Source organism: Lottia gigantea, assembly GCF_000327385.1.
Source record: "Lottia gigantea unplaced genomic scaffold LOTGIsca_17, whole genome shotgun sequence".
In the NCBI taxonomy this organism is placed as follows: Eukaryota; Metazoa; Mollusca; class Gastropoda; family Lottiidae; genus Lottia; species Lottia gigantea.
Genome location: NW_008708133.1, coordinates 268,350 through 291,401, shown reverse-complemented (window position 1 = coordinate 291,401; position 23,052 = coordinate 268,350). Strand labels below are relative to the sequence as shown.

General features: G+C 34.8%; 3 protein-coding genes across 3 annotated transcripts in view; 2 read left to right on the top strand and 1 right to left on the bottom strand.

The window, feature by feature from the left end:
* The window catches only part of LOTGIDRAFT_158376 (hypothetical protein), a gene marked incomplete at both ends in the record, with an annotated part of 3,100 nt that extends 994 nt beyond the window's left edge, over window positions 1-2,106 (bottom strand). Inside the window, 2 exons of the mRNA XM_009051539.1 lie at window positions 3-202; window positions 1,786-2,106. Of these exons, the coding sequence (XP_009049787.1) occupies window positions 3-202; window positions 1,786-2,106 (521 nt within the window). The remainder of the gene's footprint in view (window positions 1-2; window positions 203-1,785) is intronic.
* A 6,610-nt stretch (window positions 2,107-8,716) lies between these two features.
* On the top strand, window positions 8,717-11,141 carry LOTGIDRAFT_158375 (hypothetical protein; the record flags this gene model as incomplete). The annotated part of the gene is made up of 2 exons (XM_009051538.1): window positions 8,717-9,100; window positions 11,103-11,141. 2 exons carry the CDS (start codon window positions 8,717-8,719, stop codon window positions 11,139-11,141), a joined length of 423 nt encoding a protein of 140 aa, XP_009049786.1.
* Window positions 11,142-14,514: 3,373 nt separating this feature from the next.
* Window positions 14,515-20,748, top strand: LOTGIDRAFT_158374 (hypothetical protein; the record flags this gene model as incomplete). Its single annotated transcript, XM_009051537.1, has 5 exons — window positions 14,515-14,637; window positions 18,319-18,447; window positions 18,895-19,030; window positions 19,660-19,752; window positions 20,717-20,748. 5 exons carry the CDS (start codon window positions 14,515-14,517, stop codon window positions 20,746-20,748), a joined length of 513 nt encoding a protein of 170 aa, XP_009049785.1.
* Window positions 20,749-23,052: the final 2,304 nt, after the last annotated feature.

The following is a 23,052-nucleotide window of genomic DNA, read 5'->3' as shown; positions in this document are numbered from 1 at the left end:
ACGATTCTTTATACACTAAAAAAGCTCGCATATCATGGGGTGTCGCTTTATCTATTGTGCTTTTACTGTATTCTTCGAGAAACTTCTCTACATCCGTTGGCAACATATCCTTCTGCTTAACATATTTTTTACTGCCAATTAACGAATCTAACTCAACAATTCTTTCTTTTATGGAAACTTTATCAATACCTGCACCTGGATTCTGAAACAAGAAGTAAATTTTACCTCACAACCATTTCAAAATACACATTTACTACAGGACATAACGTTACCACACATAACCACATTCATTTGAGCCCCATTTCTATTTTACACTAAACCATACCTCTAAATACCTACTAACCACTACCCAACAAGTCATAGCATTCTCTCCCTTCTACACACCAGCTAAACAGTCACCGCTCGTTAGGCTAACTATCCCAAAACTAATATTCACAACTGACTTACTACTCTGCTACATAACAAGTTTTCCTTAGCCAATTTACCGCTACAAAAAACAGTTTCTCTTTGCTACACAAGCATTACCTAGACACTAAATATACAAACCAATGTACCGTTACACAAACAGTTTCTCTTTGCTACATAAGCATTAACTAGACACTAAATATACAAACCAATGTACCGTTACACAAACAATTTTCTCTTTGCTACCCAAACATTACCTAGACACTAAATATACAAACCAATTTACTGCTACACAAACAGTTTTTCTTTGCTACACAAGCATTATCTAGTCACTAATACAAATAAACCAATATACCGTTACACAAACAGTTTCTCTGTGCTACACAAGCATTATCTAGTCACTAAATATACAAACCAATGTACTGTTACACAAACAGTTTCTCTTTGCTACCCAAACATTACCTAGACACGAAATATACAAACCAATTTACTGCTACACAAACAGTTGGCATAAAATCTATTTAAGACAACCCGAACTGCTTGTCATTTAACGGGCAAGAACAGTCACACATAGCCCTAACTAGTCATGAATATCCCCATTCTCTACCCAAATTATAACTTTTGTCACCTTCAGCTACACGCACCACATTTACTTTTCAATCTTAGATTTTATACGAGAATAGAGTGTGTGGGGGAAGGAAATTCATTTAGAACCAATGTAAAGTAACTGCTTGCCATTTAACGGACGAAAACAGTCAATACCTAACTAGCTTTAATTAACTACCTATACATGATTATTCTGACTCCCGAAACTTTTGTTACAAACTACGATGACCTTTTCAAGCTAACATTTTATCAGAGTAGGGGGTGTGTGGGATGGAAATTCATTCAAAATTTTTTTGAATTCACTACTTGTCATTTAACGGACAAGAACAGTCAAATCATAAATCACGTAACAGAATACATACTAAAATTATATGCAGCTCAATACATCCCAGATATAACATCCACCGTATATAAAGTTCGATAGATTATCTCCAAAGTGAACTTGTCCTAGCCAAAATTACACGGTCATGACCTAATTATACTGTTTACATACATGATCAAAGCCCGAAACACTGCGCCTTATTAGCCACTCCTCTACAATCTCCTTTTACACACTCCCACAGCGCCTGTAGCCAAAGTCATGTAGAGCCATATCCGTTGATGACCGGATTCATTTTAAGGAATTTTAGAAGAACCTTTACCAACTGTACATAATACCGAAAGGACCACCCCTAAAGCCCACAATCGGGTCAGAATCTATCGTACAAACAACTCACATGACTACCACTTACTTTTTGAAACAGTTTTACAAATAACACAAAACCGACTAATTACCTTATCGTTGACTTTCTTCGCTTTTTTCTTCGGGGGTTCATCATCCCCTTTGTCCGATTCTAGCGCTGTTAAAATTGTGGCTATCGCCATTACGATTAGATTTTCCCTTGTTTCCGCTATGCCCAACAGTTGTGCCATTTCTGTTGGATCTACATCCATTTTCTCAAAGCCAGATTTTAGCTCTTCTATTTTCAGGGTCTCTATATTTACTGCTTCCTTCCAATTCGCCATAACCTTTGGAGGCTGCCCATTAGTTCTGAATGTCTTTAGACATTCCAACATGTCGGGCTTTTTCACTCCATTCCACGCTTTGCGACTCATCCCTGCACGTGCGTCTTATCAGACCGGGCTCACAAAACCAATGACAATGAGAATGGTTAAGCGACATCTACGTGTGCAAAAAGGGCAGGTAATTCATCACGAATAGTGTTCACTGGTCACCGTCCAAATTTGGGCCTCAAATTCACATGTGAATTATCCGTGTTTGAAACTAGTATACAGAAGATGTCTGCAGTAATGATACAGATATTGACAATGTTTGATTGTAGTTTGTAGTAGAGGTCAGTAATGATACAGATATTGATAGTGTTTGACTGTAGTAAGTAGTAGAGGTCAGTAATGATACAGATATTGATAGTGTTTGACTGTAGTATGTAGTAGAGGTCAGTAATGATGCAGATATTGATATTGTTTGACTGTAGTATGTAGTCGAGGTCAGTAATGATGCAGATATTGATAGTGTTTGACTGTAGTATGTAGTAGAGGTCAGTAATGTTGCAGATATTGATAGTGTTTGACTGTAGTATGTAGTCGAGGTCAGTAATGATACATATATTGATATTGTTTGACTATAGTATAGTTTAGTAATGGAACAGATATTGATAGTGTTTGACTGTAGTAAGTAGTAGAGGTCAGTAATGATACAGATATTGATAGTGTCTGACTGTAGTATGTAGTAGTGGTCAGTAATGATACAATTGATACTGTTTGACTATAGCATAGTGTAGTAATGGAACATATATCGATAGTGTTTGACTGTAGTAAGTAGTCTAGGTCAGTAATGATACAGATATTGAAAGTGTTTGATTGTAGTTTGTAGGAGAGGTCAGTAATGATACAGATATTGATAGTGTTTGGCTGTAGTAAATAGTAGAGGTCAGTAATGATACAGATATTGATAGTGTTTGACTGTAGTATGTAGTAGAGGTCAGTAATGATGCAGATATTGATAGTGTTTGACTGTAGTATGTAGTCGAGGTTAGTAATGATACATATATTGACAGTGTTTGACTGTAGTTTGTAGTAGAGGGAAGTAACGGTACAGATATTGATAGTGTTTGACTGTAGTATGTAGTAGAGGTCAGTAATGATACAGATATTGACAATGTTTGACTGTAGTTTGAGTAGAGGTCAGTAATGATACAGTAATGATATTGATAGTGTCTGACTGTAGTATGTAGTAGAGGTCGGAATGATACAAATATTGATAGTGATTGATTGTAGTATGTAGTGGAGGTCAGACTACATGCTACAGTCAGACACTACCAATATCATTACTGTATCATTACTGACCTTGACTACATACTACTATCATACACTATCAATATCTGTATTATTACGAACCTCTACTACATACTACAGTCAAACACTATCAATATCTGTATCATTACTGACCTTTACTACAAACTACAGTCAAACACTGTCAATATCTGTATCATTACTAACCTAGACAACATACTACAATCAAACACTATCAATATCTGTATCATTACTGACCTAGACTACATACTACAATCATACACTATCAATATATGTATCATTACTAACCTAGACATTATACTACAGTCAACACTATCAATAGCCGTATCATTACTGACCTAGACTACATGCTACAGTCAGACACTACCAATATCATTACTGTATCATTACTGACCTAGACTACATACTACAGTCAGATACTATCAACATCTGTATTATTACTGACCTATACTACATACTACAGTCAGACACTATCACTATCTGTATTATTACTGACCTAGAGAACATACTGCAGACAGGCACTATCAATATATGTATTATTACTGATCTCGACTACACACTACACTCAAACACATCAATATCTGTATCATTACTGACCTCTACTACATACTACAGTCAAACAGAATCAACATCTGAATCATTACTAACCTTTACTACATACTACAATCAAACAGTATCATTATCTGTATGTTTTTTCTGACATCTGGAAACAAACAATTCGGTTAGCTCAAAAGAGTGAGTCGGTCGAGTCTAAGATATTTTTTCAACGTTGTATAGTTGTAAAGTTGTATCTAAATTTATCTAAATTTATCAATAATTGTGCCGTCTTCAGTGTTTACTAGCTAAAGAACAAGTTATATTGTGATAGAGTTCATCGTTAGTTGATAATAAACAATTTTACCAGTTTTGTCCAAATTGTGCATTCTACACGTTTCCAAGAACAAGGGCAATAACTCATATCAAACATTTCTTAAATTGTTTTATTTTCATAGGGCTGGCGATAAGTTCTCGAGTATTTACAAGCTACAGACTGAACGCATTTCGAAAGACAAGAGCAATGCCTCATAACAATCAAAACATTGTAAATTTATAATTTTATTGATTTTTCATTAATAATAATCACTTCTATGATAATATACTAATCAAGTAAGCAATTAGATGCTCAGTAGGATTGGGCTTTGTGGTTTTCCTTGCACCAAAAGCCCAAATATAGGAACAGTGTCGAGAAATCCTACTCATATCATATTAAGTTTTGATGACTAAAGTGTCGAGGTTCGTCGTGTTGAAGGGCACCAGAAATCCTGAAACTCTTCTCCTACAATAGCCTGGGAACCAGGAATAGACAATATTATAGCTTGGAAATTAAAAATTCAATAAAAGTCTGTCAAAAGCATAGCTTTAAAATGTATATATAAACAAATTGCAGACTACTAGACAGCTGAAAATGCACGCAATACCGAAGTATGATCATTATGGTTCACATCACATAGCGATTGCAGAAATTTTTAGACTGTGAAATTTAGCATCCAAAATGACCGAAATCCATAGTCACCGATATTAAATATGGCGGAGATTTTTCTTCGCTAGAGATATCAAAATGCTTATTTTAGTGTGTTAACAACGTGAAATGTTCACAATATTTATATTTTTGAAACCTAAAAAGTGTGATTTTTTAAAATTTGAAAAAAAGTTGGATGAAATCCACCAAAGAAAAAAAAACGTGGTAAAATTTAGTTACCACGTTTTGTCTCCATAGACTAACATGGTGACATTGGCCTAATTTAACAAGTTACCACGCCGTGGTAAATAGCTGTAGGGGTACTTCTGACTATTTACCACGCTTACCACGCCAGTGGTAAATAGCCACTGCCATTACGTTTCATCAAAAACTTGATATCGCTTGCCGTTTCAAGCTCATATGGAATAATCTCACTTCTTGTTAAGATGGGATTACACGGGCAACCTTTTTATCTGCAACTTCTTTCAACCCTCAGCCTACTTGTGATTTGCACACATGGCAACCTTCTTCATGATTGTGTGAGCATAGATATCGCTTTTCAACTTTTTATACATAAATTTTGTTGATGGTAATAAAATTGATAGATCAGAATATGGCGTCATAGGGCCCATTGTCAATAATCGCATTGAGAGACTCGAAGCCGGATCACCTACACATCTAGTAGAATTTTGGCTTATTAAGACCATTAAACACCATCAAAATCAAAAAGTTCCCCAAAAAGGTACAAAGATAGCTTGCGTTGCAAGGTAACATACGCCCACTGGCAGCTGTCAGAAATAATAAAACAGTCTTTAGTGACTAAAGTACGAATTTTATCATATTGAAGAAATTATTTATGCTGAATAATTCCACAAAATTTTTTAAAATCAATATCAATAACCCAAATACAACAAACAATTAAATCACACAGCTCTAATCAAGGGCAAAAAACAACTTTTGACGCGTGTTTACAAAGTCAACGGCAATAACGCAAAAAATGTTCATCAAAAATATCTCTTGTTAGAACTTGTCTGAGATCTTTTCAATTCCAATGATCACACCAAGTTTCATCAGAATCGGTTGAAAACTGTAGCTTCTATTGTGCTCACAAACAAATTTTGACGCGTTTTTCGTAAGTTAATGGCATTAACTCAAAAACATTTCATCAAAAATGCGTCAAGTTAGAACTTGTTCGAAATCTTATCAATTTCAATGATCACACCAAGTTTCATCGAAATCGGTTGAAAACTGTAGCTTCTATTGCGCTCACGAACAAATGTTGACGCGTTTTTACAACGTCAAGGGCAATAACTCAAAAAACGTTCATCGAAAATGCATCAAGTTAGAACTTGTCCGAGATCTTATCAATTCCAATGATCACACCAAGTTTCATCAGAATCGGTTGAGAACTGTAGCTTCAATCTTGCTCACGAACTATTTTTAACAAATATTGACGCGTTTTTACAAAGTCAAGGGCAATAGCTCAAAAACCGTTCATCGAAAATGCGTCAAATTAGAACTTGTCCAAGATCTTATCAATTCCAATGATCACACCAAGTTTCATCAGAATCGGTTGAAAACTGTAGCGTCAATCCTGCTCACGAACTATTTTTTACAAATTTGGACGCGTTTTTACAAAGTCAAGAGCAATAACTCAAAAACCGTTCATTGAAAATGCGTAAAATTAGAACTTGTCCGAGATCTTATCAATTCCAATGATCACACCAAGTTTCATCAGAATCGGTTGAAACCTGTAGCGTCAATCCTGCTCACAAACTATTTTTAACAAATTTCAACACGTTTTAACAAAGTCAAGGGCAATAACTCAAAAACCGTTCACCAAGTTTCATCAGATTCGGTTGAAAACTGTAGCTTCAATCCTGCTCACGAACTATTTTTAACAAATTTCGACGCGTTTTAACAAAGTCAAGGGCAATAACTCAAAAACCGTTCATCGAAAATGCGTCAAGTTAGAACTTGTCCGAGATCTTATGAATTCCAATGATCACATCAAGTTTCATCAGAATCTCACGAACAATTTTTAACAAATTTCAAGGCATTCTAAGTCAAGGGCAATGTCTCAAAAACCGTTCATCGAAAATATGTCAAATTCGAACTTGACCGAGATCTTATCAATCTAAAGCATCACACCAAGTTTTATCAAAATCAGATAAAAATTGTAGTCTCTATAGTGCTCACAAGAAATGTTGACGGACGGACCGACGGACAGGGGCGACGACAAAATACGACCACATATTCATGTGAGCGTATAAAAATGGATGAAGATTGATTAGCCATCAAGTCATTGGGTTAACACAACTGGGCAACCAACACAGCAGGATCATCAGATACAAACAAACGCACTTGATCTGGTGTGTACTGGCCTAACAGGTTTCCCTTAGCTGGAATAGAGCTAATCGTGGGCAAGTGTGAATTCTTCACCTCAGTTTATAGCTTTCTGAATGCAGAGGCCCGTTTAGATTAGTGTGAATGTGTAGGGTTACCTACAATGCGGAAGCGATGCCTGCAATGCGGGAGCGATGCCTACAATACTGAAGCGATGCCTACAATGCAGAAGCGATGCCTGCAATACTGAAGCGATGCCTACAATGCGAAGGCGATGCCTACAATGCAAAGGCGATGCCTACAATGCCTATAGCCAATAAAAACCTTGGCCAACCTCAACAAAATTTAGCTTCTGAAACCTATTTTGTTGCTGGTTGAAAGCGGTTGCAGAACATGTTTAGAAAGGCAACCTCTTTCAAATTTTTGTTTCCAGTATGTGATCTGGTTGCTGGTTGAAAGAGGTTGTAGCAAGGACGTTGAAAAAGGTTTCAGAACATGTTTAGACAGGCAACCTCTTTCAACTTGTCGGTGTGTGTTTACAAAAAGTTGAGCAAGGTTGAAAGAATAAAGTTGCGTGTGTAAACCCTACTTTAGTTAAGTAGTTGTGATCATTTTCCGATTAACAATCACTTAAGTAAGATTTAATCTTTAAAGCCAAAGATTGAACAGCCTGGGGCTACTGAATATTATATAACAACGTAGATTTATATTATAGCCGTATCTTCATTAGACCTGTACGGTTACAGAAAAAAAAAATCAACCGCGCATTAAGACGTTAATTTTTGAGCCGTGCATGATCTGAGTTCCGAAAGTTCAGAAATTTTGTCACATCCGAAATTCTGCGAGTCAAGTTGGAATACCATATAAATGAGTGCAAATTCAACGAAAAATACTGGTGGAAGTTAGTCAAATCTTTTGCATTGAAACATATCTAACCCAAAAAACGGCATTATCGATGACGACCTTAAAAAGGCCGAAGCACTCAACCAGCACTTTATAAGTCAATCCAAACTACCCAACCCAAATCTAACCCCACCTACACTAACACCAAGCATTATCGAAATCGAAGAACCTATCTACACTCCAAGTGATGATTTAAACAATATTTATTTCAATAATAATTCGGTACAATAACTTTACATAATATACAAATAACGGGATATGAAAACAAGCCGAAGCTTATATTAATCAAAAAACAAAATACATTCAAAAAACTAAGATGGCGTCAGACGACAAGTCATGTATTGATCGTCTCTGAAAACCTTTTTCAAAAGTGGGGCTATGCCGCTTCTTTCTCAAGTTTAAGTAGCTAAATTGTAAATGAACTGATTAAATTTAAAATATGTGTTAATAGTGTAGTTTATAACTTTGCCTTGTTGGATGTTATTTATGTGTTAACTCTGGAGTAACTAGGGGCGCTGATTGATTCTCAACACACCCGTGCACACGTATGTCTATGTTGACAACGACTGACTGAGTCTCGCCTCGTATACCTGTCTTCTTCAACAACCTGTAGCTGCAACAGTACATCAGTATACCACAAATATAATGAATATGATGTCATTTGATGGAATCAGAAAACGTATTGGATCTTCATCCCGAGTGAGTGATGCCGAATCGAAGAAAAATAAAATTGGAGAGTTTGAGAACGAAACTGGAGATATGGAGGTAGGACCTATAATAAACCAATTACTATCTGCTTTACAAGATGATAGGGTTACCTACATAATAGCCAATGCCTTGGCAAAAATAATAAGCCCCCAACTTAAAGAGACAATCACCCAACTAGAAACAAAAGTTGTTAAACTAGAGGATGACCTCCATCAGAAATCTGACCAATTGTCTGAGTTGCAAGATAAATATGGCGAGTTGGAACAATATGGAAGACGCGAGGGTATCAGAATTTCGGGAATTGAAGATACAGACTCCCTGGTAATTGAGGTTCAAATGCATAGGAGTGCCTATCACACGAGGTGACATTAATCCAAAACCCCTCGCCAAATTATACACTCCAAGTGATGTTTATGATATCTTGATCTCCCTTGATACAAGCAAGGCCTGTGGTAGTGACCATATAAATAATACCATTCTAAAACTGTGCTGTAAATTTCTGTACTCTCCATTGTCTTACCTATTCAATTCTCTCCAAACCTCTCAGTGTTTTCCACTGATTTGGAAACGGACCGACGTTACCCCAATTTACATGAAGGGCGACCGACATTCCTGCTCCAATTATAGACCAATATCCTTGTTGAGCTGTCTTGAAAAAGTCTTTGAAAAATGCAGGTACAAATACCTCAACAACTTCCTTGTCTCAAATAACAAAATTGTCTCTGTGCAATCTGGCTTTAGGAGCGGAGATAGCTGCACTTACCAACTTGTTGATATCTATCATAAGATATGTGGCAACCTTGATAAAGGACTCGAAACTAAGGCCATCTTCTTCGATATAAGTACGGCATTCGATCGTGTCTGGCATGAAGGGCTTATATGTAAACACCAGGTCATTGGGATTACCGGGAATCTTCTAGTTCTCATTAAAGACTTCCTCTCGGATCGCAGACAATTATTTCAAATAAAAGGTCAATCATAAACTGAAATCATCGTACCCAACGGAGTGCCTCAGGGTTCAATTCTAGGTCCACTACTTTTCCTCCTATATATAAATGACAAGCAGAAGATATAAAATCACACCTTAAATTGTTCGCCGATGACACCTCAATGTGCATGGTAATTCATGACCCCCTATCTTGTCAATCACTGGGCCAAAACATGGAACGTCGTTTTTTGTTCAGCAAAAAGACTAATCCATCAAATTTCTCCCTCTTTTTCAATAGCACCTCAATCTTTGATTCTGACGAGCATAAGCATTTAGGTATAATTTTCAGTGGAACAAACACATCGATCACATCATTTCTAAAACAAGAAAATCCATCGACTGCTTACGGTCACTGAAATATCGCCTTTCTCGAAAATCATTTGGAAAAGCTATATAAGTCATTTATCCTACCACTTTGACTTTAATGATGTCGTTTGGGACAATTGCTCACTTCGGGATGCTGAACGCCTCGAAAATCTTCAACTTGACGCATTGCGAACCATCTCAGGCCTGACACGGGGTACATCCCACAAGATTCTATATAAAGAAACTGGCTTTTTACCATTGAAAACCAGGCGCTATCGGCACAAACTCGCTCTCTTCTACAAGATGATACACCACCAATATATTAGTGCCCCGCCACACTGGCGACATTCATACCTACAACATCCGCAACCAGGATCAACTAAGATCAACATTCTGCCAGAGTACCCTTTTCCAGGAATCCTTTCTTCCATCAACAATTCGTGATTGGAATAATCTCCCTGAGTACATGGAAACGGTTACATCCATTCAATCATTTAAACAACAGTTAAAAGCTAAAGATACTCAGATGCCCAGTTACTTCTACCTTGGAGACAGAGCATTAGAAATAATTCATTGTAGAGTCAGAAACAGTATGAGTGAACTCCATTGCCACATGTTTACTCGACACTTTACAAGATCCATCATGTCCATGGGGCCACTCCTTTGAAAATGATGATCACTTCTTTCTTTACTGTCCACGTTACCATACTCAAAGTTCCAAGACGCTTCATACTCTCCCCGTGCATTTTCTAGACACTAAGTTACTCCTACGGGGATCCCCAGATCTTAGTCTTAAAGAGAACACCACTATCATTAGCATTGTCCATGCATATATTAAACTAACGCATCGTTTTAACCACATCTGCTTCATTGCGTCTTTAGGTCTTTATTATATTCATTATAACCAGATCTATCCGAGTTAACAGTTGCTGAATGCTGTTCTGACCCATTGTTCGTTTTATTTAGGATTACCTGATCTATTTTTTTTTGCTATTGAGACATATCTGATGTATTGTTCGTTTTATTCAGGTTTATGATTTGATGTATTGTTCGTTTAATTCAGGATAACCTGATCTATTGTTCGTCCTATTGTGTCCTACGTGATCTATTGTTCGTTCTATTGAGGCATACCTGATGTATTGTTCGTTTTATTCAGGATTACCTAATCTATGGTTCGTTCTATTCAGGATTACCTGATCTATTGTTCGTTTTATCCGGGATTACCTGAGTCCTAACTTGATTCATTGTTCGTCCTATTGATGGTCTATTAAAAGTCCTGATTTGTCTGATCCATTACTCGTACTATTGAGTCATACCCGATATATGGTTCGCTCTACTGAGGTAAACCTGATCTCTATAGATCTATGGTTCGTTCGTTTGAGGCTTACCTGATTTATTGCTTATTCTATTGATACTTACCTAATTTGTGCTAGTTCTATTGAAGCTTACTTATGGTTCATTCTATTCTGTCTTACCTAGTATTTTATCTTACTCATCACTTACTCATGCCAAACTGTTGATCTAGCCCTTACCTTCACCTGTTTATCTTCGTAAGATATTCCAGTTCGCTATATTAGCCTCGATCGACCAGGGTCGCTGTGGGGCCATGCCGATTACCGAAACCTCGATGAGCCAAACCCCCAACAAACATATTTTATTTCATCCATACAATTAAATATACTGAACCCTATCTGCTGTTTTACAACCTTGATACAGTTAAGAGAACTTCATTTAGTGTAAATAGTTTGTAAATTTTTCCCTACTTTGTATTGTATCGTATTGTATTTATTTTGAATGGTAATGGATTTATATAAGCTTTTAAAGCTTGTTTCCAAAACCATATGTTTATATATATGTATGTAATATTTGTAATTCTTGAATAAATATTGTTTAAAAAAAAATGTTATGCAATTTCAACTGAGAATTTGGCTTACTTTCATTTATAGTTTGTCATATGTTCAGAAACCGCTAAGGTGATATTGTATTAATATTAAAATGATTGGTGTTGACAATCAGTATAGTGACAATACAGACGAAATATATTAGAATAAAAGAAGTACGAAATTATATCTAATTTTAATCAGATTGGTGACAATGTTACAAGGTTGCGACCCGTCGGTATCGACCTTCAGTGTCAATTTAGACGAGTTTAGCTTTATAGTGTGTGACCTTTCATCATGACTCATATCTAGGTTAGGCTAAATTGTATAGCCCTTTTGCTACCAGGGCTTAGCACAGTGGACATAGTAGTCAGTAGGTTGACTGATAGTAAGTAAGAGATGGTTTCATTACGTACGATAAGATAATCATACTGACCTGGGCCATGAAAAGAAATTGGCGAGAGGCCTAGGAGTAATGTCCGAAGGTCTAGCATAGATCCTGCTTATCAAATTCTCAAATTGGAGGCCTAATGTAAGTTCAAACCATAATTCTCCAAATTCTCCCTGACTATCTTTGTCTGCAGCTTCGTGGGCGGACGACCCCTGTCTGGTGTGGACACCTATGCACTTTCGCACGTTTTCATTTATATATTTAAATATATATAATTAATTGTTTTCTATTATCAAATTACTAAATATTGATAACCATTTATTTATTTACGAATATCATATTTCCTGTATTGCGTCTTTTCATTGTATTAGGTGCCGGATTAGCATAAGCTTCGGCTTGTTTCCGAAACCTTACTTATTTTCTGTAAAAATTTAATTTAATATAGAAATAAAATATTGTTTAAACCAATTCTCCAAATTTGAATTTACTTTTTACGATACAAATATTGTGAAATGAAACATGCAATATCAATAATTTATTTTCGGGATTTCACCGAGTTTCTGTCATCTGATAATCTGAATAGTTATCAACAGTTCATATCAAAAGATAACGAGAAAATAAAACAGAACATTGCAATAATTAAACAATTAAAGTCAAAATGAGTAAATAGAAATGATGTATCGGTAAGCTATCAGATCAGTATCATATTCCTACATTGAATTCAATGGTTTCTTCACCGTTATCAAGTTACAATATAGCCTACTAGCTAAACAAACGCGGTATATCTTGTATATATATTTCCCGTGTGTATGTACCTTGATAAATGATATATTTTTATATAATAAAGAACAATATTTTCTAAAGTGAAAAAAAAAACTATTGACCCAATTTTCAGAGTGGATATCTCATAGCGTTTGAAACGGTAAGCTGTAGGATTTTATCTAACATTTACGAGTTAATATTATTTCACTGCTAAGAAGTATCCAATTAGAGCTGTATGATTTAAATTTAAATGTTCTGGTGCACCTCTTGGTTTCAGAAAAGTTCTACCGTCGTTGTCATTCAAAAGTTGGATGGAATTCATAATCAATGAAACGCGGAATATTGACTTTCAAAATACTTGCTATCGATCTTCCTTCACACATGAACGGATACATATTAGTCTACATACGTCAAAATTGGTTTATGAATGTGAAATGAAACTTTGCCATAAAAGTTTCCGATAAATAAAGATGACTACAAGATGTTACCATTGATGGACTTTAGAGAGGTTATGTTATTCTATGCATGAATTTCAAAATTTGGTCGATTTCAGTAAGTTCAAAATTTGAACCTTAAATCATGTTTACAAAGTGTAGACAGGCCAGCAACAGACGCCACGTATTCCTATATACGTATTTGACCACAAATTTGTTCTCTGAAATTTACAATGCAGAAAGAAATTTTGTATTTGCGCTTGTTAAATGCCTATTTCTGGATGTCACTTTGGGTTGATTATTTATAATAAATAATTCGAACAACCCAAGTAGAATTTGCCAAAATTCCACATAGATGTGCCCTTTATTTTATTTTTTTTATTGTGACATGAGTGGCTTAATATAACATTTAAATCATGAAATCTATTATTGGTGTTAAAAGGATGATTTCCTGAGTATGAAACACTCAATTGTTCCACAATTTTAGTAGAATGAGTTATAAACATAAAAGGATTGTAAAGAGGTTTTGTAAATTAAAATTAAAGTGTTTTATGACATCGCTAATTTTTGCGATTAGTAGAATGAAGGTTTGAGGTCCCAATAAACAAAAGCAATAGTTTCGTATTTGGGGATAAAAGTCACGTTATTGAAGTATATTTCCCCTATAAAATGATTCGAATTCTATTGCCATGCCTATCCAGAGACTAAAATAACCTTACAAATGGATTTTATTGAGTAACCGCTGTTCTCTATTTATCCGTACCCTTTGAAAGTTTTGAAGTGACATTTCTCCAGTGTAATAATGTACTTTATTTATTTACCAAATACGAAAGCTTGAAGGCAATAAGTTCCAAGGTCCTAAAGTCAAGAGAAAAGTTCTCGTGCCAGGCTCGGAGCCGTCCACAGTCTTAGTTAATTTTATTGATTATATTCCTAATGAATGTTAAATATTTTACTAGACTGAAAGGATCATCATGGGAGATTCAAGTACAGACTCGTTTAGTTTGAAGACTGCTTTTGAAGAAAGGAAACAGATGAAAAGAGATGAACTTGTTGCTGTTTTTGACCAGTGGGCTAAAGATGGAAAATATGAAAAGGTATTGAGATTATTTAGAATTACCAGAAGTATCTGTACCTGTATTTCTATACTTAGCATTATGTTTTTATATTGTTTCTTATATTGGTAGGTCTAATTATCCGACCACTGTGGATTCTAAAGAGAATTCAACAAAACAATTTTAGAATAAATAATTGAAAGCGCCACAATAATTTTGTCTTAAAGAGACAGATTCACCATCCGTTTAACCAATCGTACCTTAGTCTCAGAAACAGGTCGAAATTTGTGTCTAAAATTATCCGCGTTTGAAATTACAATGACGACTTGTATTTTCCTGAGAAAAGACATACTTGCATGTGTATAGAATTAGAAAGTGAAATTCCTAGTTTGAGGTATATACTTTTGAAGGAATTATGCGATTGTTGTACATTTCTCTTACTTTTGGCGAACATGTTCCTTTAATTCAATTCAATCAATGTGTAAAACAATTATTTGATTGTTTGATTTTATAGAAGACAAGATCGTTTAAGTGTATACTTTCTGGCAAGGAAATGTGTAATTAATGTAATTATGAAGCAGAAGACATTCTATTGGTTTTTGGGATTTTTTAATACTTGTGTACAACAGACGGATTCAATTCAAAAGCCACGGGGTGGGTGAGTAGCGGTTGTAATATCCACACGCAGTTGATTATGTTGGCCATAGTTGAGAACCTGTATATTAATTCTCCCTTACCAGAATACATAGCATCTACATAATCATCGTGTTCAAACCGCGCCCCCATTCGTCTTACCTCGAGACCGTGGTTATACAAGTGGGAAAAATTACGTATTCATAGCTAAAAATCGTCCAATCAAAATGGCCCATGCTGTCTTGGTAGCAAAATTTTAGCCAATCAAAACAAATTACTCGAGTAATGGACGCGTTTTGTTTGTAAAGTAAACAAAACGAAAGCAGCGTCCATTAAATATTTTGATGAATATACGATAAGTAATTGAGTAAGATTTTCGGTAAAGAATTAAAGCCAGGAGAAAAATAAACCATTCTTTGGAATATTTACTTAGAAGAATATGTTCGTATCTCTTCAAACGGGCGGCGGCAGAGCGATGTCGTGATTTTTTTACCTGACCTCATTTCCGTTCTCCATCAACAGCGATCTGATTGTTCAGATGCAAATAGCACCAATCTTATTTCCACGCCCACAAAACATGTCAAAACATATTATTTTTGCGCAGGGCGGTTATCGTTAATTCACCAAACACTACGTGGAATTTTGTCTAATGAGAACTTTAACCCGAAGACCATCTAAACAAGCCATGACTTCTTTTGGAGCTGATATTTCAAACAAAATGATAATTGGAAAATTGCAATTCCGAAGACAATCAAATTATTGTTTTTTATATATATCTCGAAGCATTTTCTTTTTCAGTTGGTCCCAACATTTCTGAAACATTGTCACGATAGAACGAGGCTATTTCGTGGCTCTGTCGTGCAATCCGATAGATCTTGTCTTGGCGAAAATAAAGACACTAATACCCCGATTTCACTAAGAATTGAAGTATTGTTTTTCAGTTGTCCCCTTTGTTCCTTGATTGGCCCGATTGTCGTTTTTATTCGCCTCCAATTGTTAATGGATAATGACGGCGGGACGAATCGGACGTTCTAAATTTGCTTATGGTTTCTCCATGGATTGTTTTGGTCCTGATAGGATCATATCATTTTCATACGCCCACATTATATTGTGGTCACGCCGTAACTATACTTTGGACAGTCAACATCGATAATCGCAGCTCATAATAAAACCAACTCACCCTGAAACTTACCAACCTTATCCTTCAAAACAATATAAATGAAGGCACAGGTAAGGAAAAGTAAAATCCTACATTTTTTCTAAACTTAAATTTCGTATTTAAAGGCACCCTCATTATCTGAAACTTTTTAGCGTACATAATCAGTAATAGTGTTCACCGTTCATTATCGAAATTTGAGCCTTCAAATCCATGTGTATCCATAATTATTCACGTTTGAAATTGAACAATTCAACTCAATTTTAGTGCGACTGTATCATATATAGAAAACACAAATAGGAATAGACAGTGAAATTTCTAGTTTGAGGTATATTTGAAGGGATTATGTGATTTCGTGCTTTTAAGTACTTCTTAAAACTATTAAAGCATGATAAAGACCCAAATCAATCCCGAAAATGCTGACCGTTCCCCTTTAAACACACTGCATTGTAGCTATGTACAGCCAACAAAAAAGCATTCATACCTTTGCTTTTCTCTAGGATTATTATATCAATGACATCGAATGAAAACAACTAGGAAAAATAGTGTATGAAATATGTCTAGGTTTCACAAGATTACCATTCTTATGTATACATAGGATAAAATATGTTCCCAATATTTTAAATGTATCGCTAAAATTAGGCTTGTACATTTCGTATACATATCACTAGTTATGTGGTTAAATTACTTACACTCTATGCAAGTTATTCAAGTGGAAATTTGGAATTGGTTTACACTCTTTTCATTACTCAAGCAAAATGTGCCTTGTCTTTCATATATTTTTATGATGTAAAAAACATTAGGTTATAGTACTATAAGCAATTGAAACGTGTGGCCTATGTAACAATACATAGTGAAAGGCAATTGGCAAAATTTGACGAGCATGAATATGGTTTTTTAATATAGGTCTACTGGTACTATCATCTAAAATAATATTTTTTAAAGAATAATCCTTGTTTTGTTTAGCCTAATATCTTGAAATTTTATCTGACCACTTTTGTTTGTATGGATATCAAAGTCAAGGTTGGCTAGATTCAAGGTTGGCTGGTTTCACTTTGAGTGGTGATAATCGATATTATGGTTGGTTTGTAGATGACAAGTTAACGTTCGCTTCCAGCGGATGCTGATATCGCAAACTAGGTAGTTGTTGGTAGTCGTAATAGTTGGTAGTTGGATTGATTCAAATTGGATGATTCTTTGTTGTTGGTTTGGTTGTTGATTCTTCGTTAGATCTGGTCGGGTCGAATGACATGGCGGTGAAGCTCGGCCCTGGATGGTGTGATCTCCTTCATTCTTCCAAACTCGTTCTGATCATGGTATTTCTTGTTGACTGGTAGTCGAATGGTAGTCGTTGGTTTGGTTTGGTTTGGTTTAAATTATCTAATAACTGTTGGAAAACTAGAAACCTGAAAAAAAGAATGTGAGAAAAGATGGGAAAGAGTGGTATGCCGTTGGTTTCCAGGTACTCTGTCAGCGGCTTACGAGTGGGTTTCAGTTTAGTGGAATCGATGTTGATAGCTCGACAGCTAATTTGATGGGCGTGTCTTACTTTGGTTTTACAGTTGGTTTGTTGCGATCATATTTCTTCAAAAAGGCTGACAGTAATAAATATGGCGGTCCAATGGCGAACGTCTAAACTAAATATTTTTTAATAATTAATTTAGCCAAATAAGTTCATGATAGCTTTAAGGAACATCGCAATGATAACAAAAATTGATAAATCTGTGCACAAAAGAAGAAATAATTTTAACACAGTTCTAATTGAAGTATGCTTTTAAATTCTCACGAATTAGTGTGAGCATATCATTTGTTTTACTATTTTCTAGTAGCTTATCATTACCTAAAACAACAGCTTGTTGGTATATAACTTTTAATCTGATTGTTTAGTCGATAAGTTATGTTACGCAGGTTAGAAATGAATTCTTATGTTTTAGGATATGAGTTTTATTGGTAATAAAGGCGTGGATATTGTTACAAGGGCAGCCTCAGATCATTTCTCAACCAACAAGGATGTTGTGAGTGTTATAGATATAGCTGCAGGAACAGGGTTAGCTTCTCAAGCGGTAAGAATTAGTTGACATGGAATGTAATTTTCTATTCCATCGAGATAAAAATATGTGCAATCTCTACTCATCTTCACAATTATCAATATGGGACGAACTTGGAAAACGTTTTTGTAGTGTCGAGCAAGACCAATTTATCGTTGATATCGGCCTTCTTCTTTTCATCCAAACCTTTGGAGTCCATTTAAAACGTTGGTGATCGGATTAACATGGGTGACTGCAATTATAGGAGCATCAATAATCAAAGGAATGTGCAAAGCATGATATTGAATTAGATTCATTTGGTTCCACAAAATGTGTTGAATTACACTACATTTGACTAACAATTGAGTCGACAACCGCAATTTTTTCCTTTTAATTGATAATTTAAAAATGTCATATCCATGCTACGAAGACAATATTTGTGATTATTTTCTTATTTTATTCTAATTGTATGACTGTTTGTAGTTGTTAAAGTTGGGATTTAGTATTATAGATGGTATAGATCCAAGTCAAGGTATGAAAGATGAGGCTATGAAGAAAAATATATACCGAGATTATGTGGTTGACTTTGTTGATGGCCATAAAACTGTTCTAGAAACAGGTACTGCGATACATTACATGTTATTTATAGTTAAAACGCATATGATACCTTCCTAACGCCACGATTGGCAATTTCGTTCGATCTGTACAAGATTTGTCAATTTAATGTGCTAGGATCTGATATTTAGTACATACAATCATTGGATTGTTTAGCTTAAGTTCACGATTGAGTCTCGATCTGAAACGATCCACTATTAGGTTCCGAATAACCATGGATCATGTTTTCTTGAACTTTTGTACTAGGTTTAAACTATCAAACTTGGTGACACTATTTAAATCCTGGTCTGAATTGTTGTGATCCTATCAGAACTTGCGGTCAGCCGTGGCAATTCTGTTATCGTATAAACTTTTTGAACGTTGAAACAATTTTATATGATCAATTGTTAATTTGGATCATCTTATGAGATCGTATTGTCTCCGACCTCTGCTTTCGTTTCTCGAATTATATATTGTTGCAACCTCTCTCACTCAAAGTATTAGTGTAAGTCAAACCGTAACCAAATACGAATTGGGATCTTTTGGGATCTTTGTGGATAAATCTTACACACGGAATGACAAGAGTGACGGCAATCTACGTCCAAATTACTAAGTGGGTGTATAAAATCTGGTTAAATTTTTCTTTTTCTTCAGATAAATATGACTGTTCTGTTGTATCTGGTGGATTCTCACAAAGTTTAATGCCGTGTAATGCTTTATATGAAATCACCCGAATCGTCAAACCAGGTAACTCTTTCAAGATCATTAAGATCAGATGGAGAGTCATTAGAGAATATAAATCGGAACATATTTGCAAAACGGATAGTGGCTCGGTGCAAAATGTGCAAACATTACAAAATTGGCTCTAGAAGGAACCTTTTTTTCGCCCGGGTTTCCATTTTGGGATTTCACAAGAATATCCAATATGATAGCAGCTAAAAAGTTTTTTAATTTAGAAGTTCATAGCACACATTTTTTAGTAGAATTCAGCTATTTGTCCGATTGCTTTGAAATTTCTGGTGCTTAAACAGATCATAACAGAAAATAAATTGACATAGTCAAAAACTTGGCACCACTTCCGGTTTTCACGAAATCAAGGTACAAACTTCCGTTAGACCATCTTCCTGTTTTATGTATGAATGTCACTAAAAATTATCGCTATGAAAATTGATACTTTGGCCGCCATTTTTGGTTTTCCTGAAATAAGTCAAAATTTTATTCAAAGATAGTGGCCTATCCGAATGAAAGAACATAAATATTGAAGAAAAATGAAGGAAGTCGACTGTTGAATTGCTTTTTTCCTTTTTGAAATATCCGGTTAAAAATTTTCAAAGTTTGAAGACTAATATCTGGTGACCTTGACTTTTTTGACTTGAGTTAAATGTCATTGAAATTGGCTATTAGATGATACTTTTATATTTGACCTTCAACGTTTACTTCCGGTTAAATGACTGTCCAAAAACAACGAAATATGCAACTCTGGACTGCTCTAACACGAGACCTAAATCGCCTAAATGGTTAATGTTTTCTGATTCTAAATGAACTTTTTGTATTTTTTCTAACGATATATAACAAAGTTTTTAACTGCGAAACCTAAAATTTACACTTTTGTCGCTGACAGGTTGATATACATCTAAATTAAGGACTATAAAATGAATTTTCAAAATATTAATATTACTTCCGGTTTTGAAAATGATATTTCAACTTCCAGAATTTTTCAATGAGGTAGAATTGTGCATTTAAAGATATTAGAATAATAAAATCTGATCTATATTGACCTTTTTGTAAAATTCAAATTACGGAAGGCCAATTCCCCTGTCTAAAAAAAACTATTTAATGATATATTCACTGTTGTTTTATGATGTTTACTTCTGGTTTTATAGCCATTTGAAAATTGTTATTACACTCAATCTTTTCTTTCCAATGATATATGACACTAAATATTTAAATCAAAAGTTTTAAAAATTTGATAATCTTGTGCTTTGTTCTTTAGTAATTGTGCGTGTTTTGTGCAGTTTTAATTTATATTCTATACGCTTTAAGACATTCTAAAATCTATTCCTGTTCTATATCCGTATATGCGACCCAAAGAAAGAAATATGAAAAAATCCAACCTAGAAAAAACTTAAAATGGGGCCTCCAAATTTCGAATTTGACCTTTTAAAATTTTCGGTTAAATAAGACATAAGTCTTCAATAACCTTAAAATTTTTTGTATTTGACCTAACCTGTTAGGGAAAGGTTTCTGGAGAAAACTGAAAAAGAGCATTAATTTTTTTTCCCGAATCTGGTCACGCTACCTAGCCAAAATTACATATGCCACAAATAATCTGACATCATTTTGTCTGATAAATTGTGCGTCGTTCTTAGGTGAATGTAATATGAGGCCCAATTTTTGCCCAAACAGAAATGACGTAGGACGTTATCAATTTATTAACTTTTTTTTCCAATTTACTGCTCTAATTCTTAATAGATTATAATTCCGTTTCTTTTGTACATTATTACGAACTAATAGCTAAAGATATAACAAATAGAACTTCGAGTCGACTTGTAATAAATAACACAATAACATGCAAACAGTAGGTAAAAAATCGATACAATTAGAGTAAATGTGGCTACGATTGGGGACTAATCCCTTTATCAAGCGAATAAAAAAATCAAAAGTACATTCAAATTAGTTAGATGAACAAGAAAATAAGATAACTAGATCCACAGGCTTCGCGAGGTTCTGATGCAGTGTGTAACAGTTTTGATTTTACGCTTAAAACTGTGCCGCAAAGTATCGTAACAGTAACATAATTTCCTATCATAATTAAATGGATATACATCGCCCAAACGCAAAGCATATTCGACAGATCGCTTCAACTCACATTGCATTCAACAACAGTTGAAGGGAGCAAACTACCTTTATCGTTTAGACCACACAAAAAACTTACAAGCAGAAAACCGACTTTTTCAAGATAAAATTCATCAATTTCAAATGGCGATAAAATCGGAAGTAAACACCGTACAATAAACGTTAATATACCATTGGAAAGATCTCGTCGAGAGCTATCAAAATAGTTCTGGACACATGATCACCAAATGTCAAGGTCCCGATATACGACCCTTTAAAGTATTCATATTTTTCAACCGGAAATAAATAAAAAGCAAAATCAAAATTCAAAAATCGGTTCTCATATATTATTTAGCAATCGATAGTAGATACCATAGATATCAAATTTACACAAATTGGATTACACCCTGAGGCTCCATTTCGATTTATTGAAAATTACGCACAGTCACTATAGAAGAAAGTACAAAATTTTCAAATATTAAAAAGCGCAATTTTGATTGAAATATCTAGTGTTATATATCATTACAAAGGGCAGATGAACACTAGTAAAATTCAATAAGAATTTTTGGTGTATGTAAATTAGGTCACGTGTCAGAGCTCTTTGAAGATAAAAATCGTAATTTTCAATCTGCTATAAAACCGGAAGTAAACATTGCACAGCACAAAAGAGTATATCACTGGATAGATTTCATCAAGAGCAACAAATTTTGTTCAGGCCACAAGGTAACAAAAGGTCAAGGTCACGAAATAGGAGCCTTTGAAATTTTGGACATTACCGAAAAATTTTAACCGGAAATAAAAGAAAAGCAGAATCGAAATTCAAAAATCGGCTTCCAAATTTCTTTTCGCAATCGATTGTGATATCCAGATATACCAAAATTATGAAAAGCGCTCTATACCCTGAGGCCCCATTTTGAATTTTACAGAAGTATGACATATCAACATGGCGACCACTCTGTTACATCCGGGTCGGATTTTTTGATTTGAAGTTTTTTTGTATGTCTATTTGTAACATATTGCAAAAAGAATTTTTGAAATATCTTCAAAATTCCGGAAGTTGAATTTTATATTTTAGAAGCGAATAGCGTCAAAACCGGAAGTGATATCAAAATTTTGAAAATTTGTTTATGTTCGCAATGAAAGTGTCTATTACTCTGTAAGTTTTCAGATTGATCGAAATAGAATTGCAGAAGTTAGAAAAAAGGTTAAAAA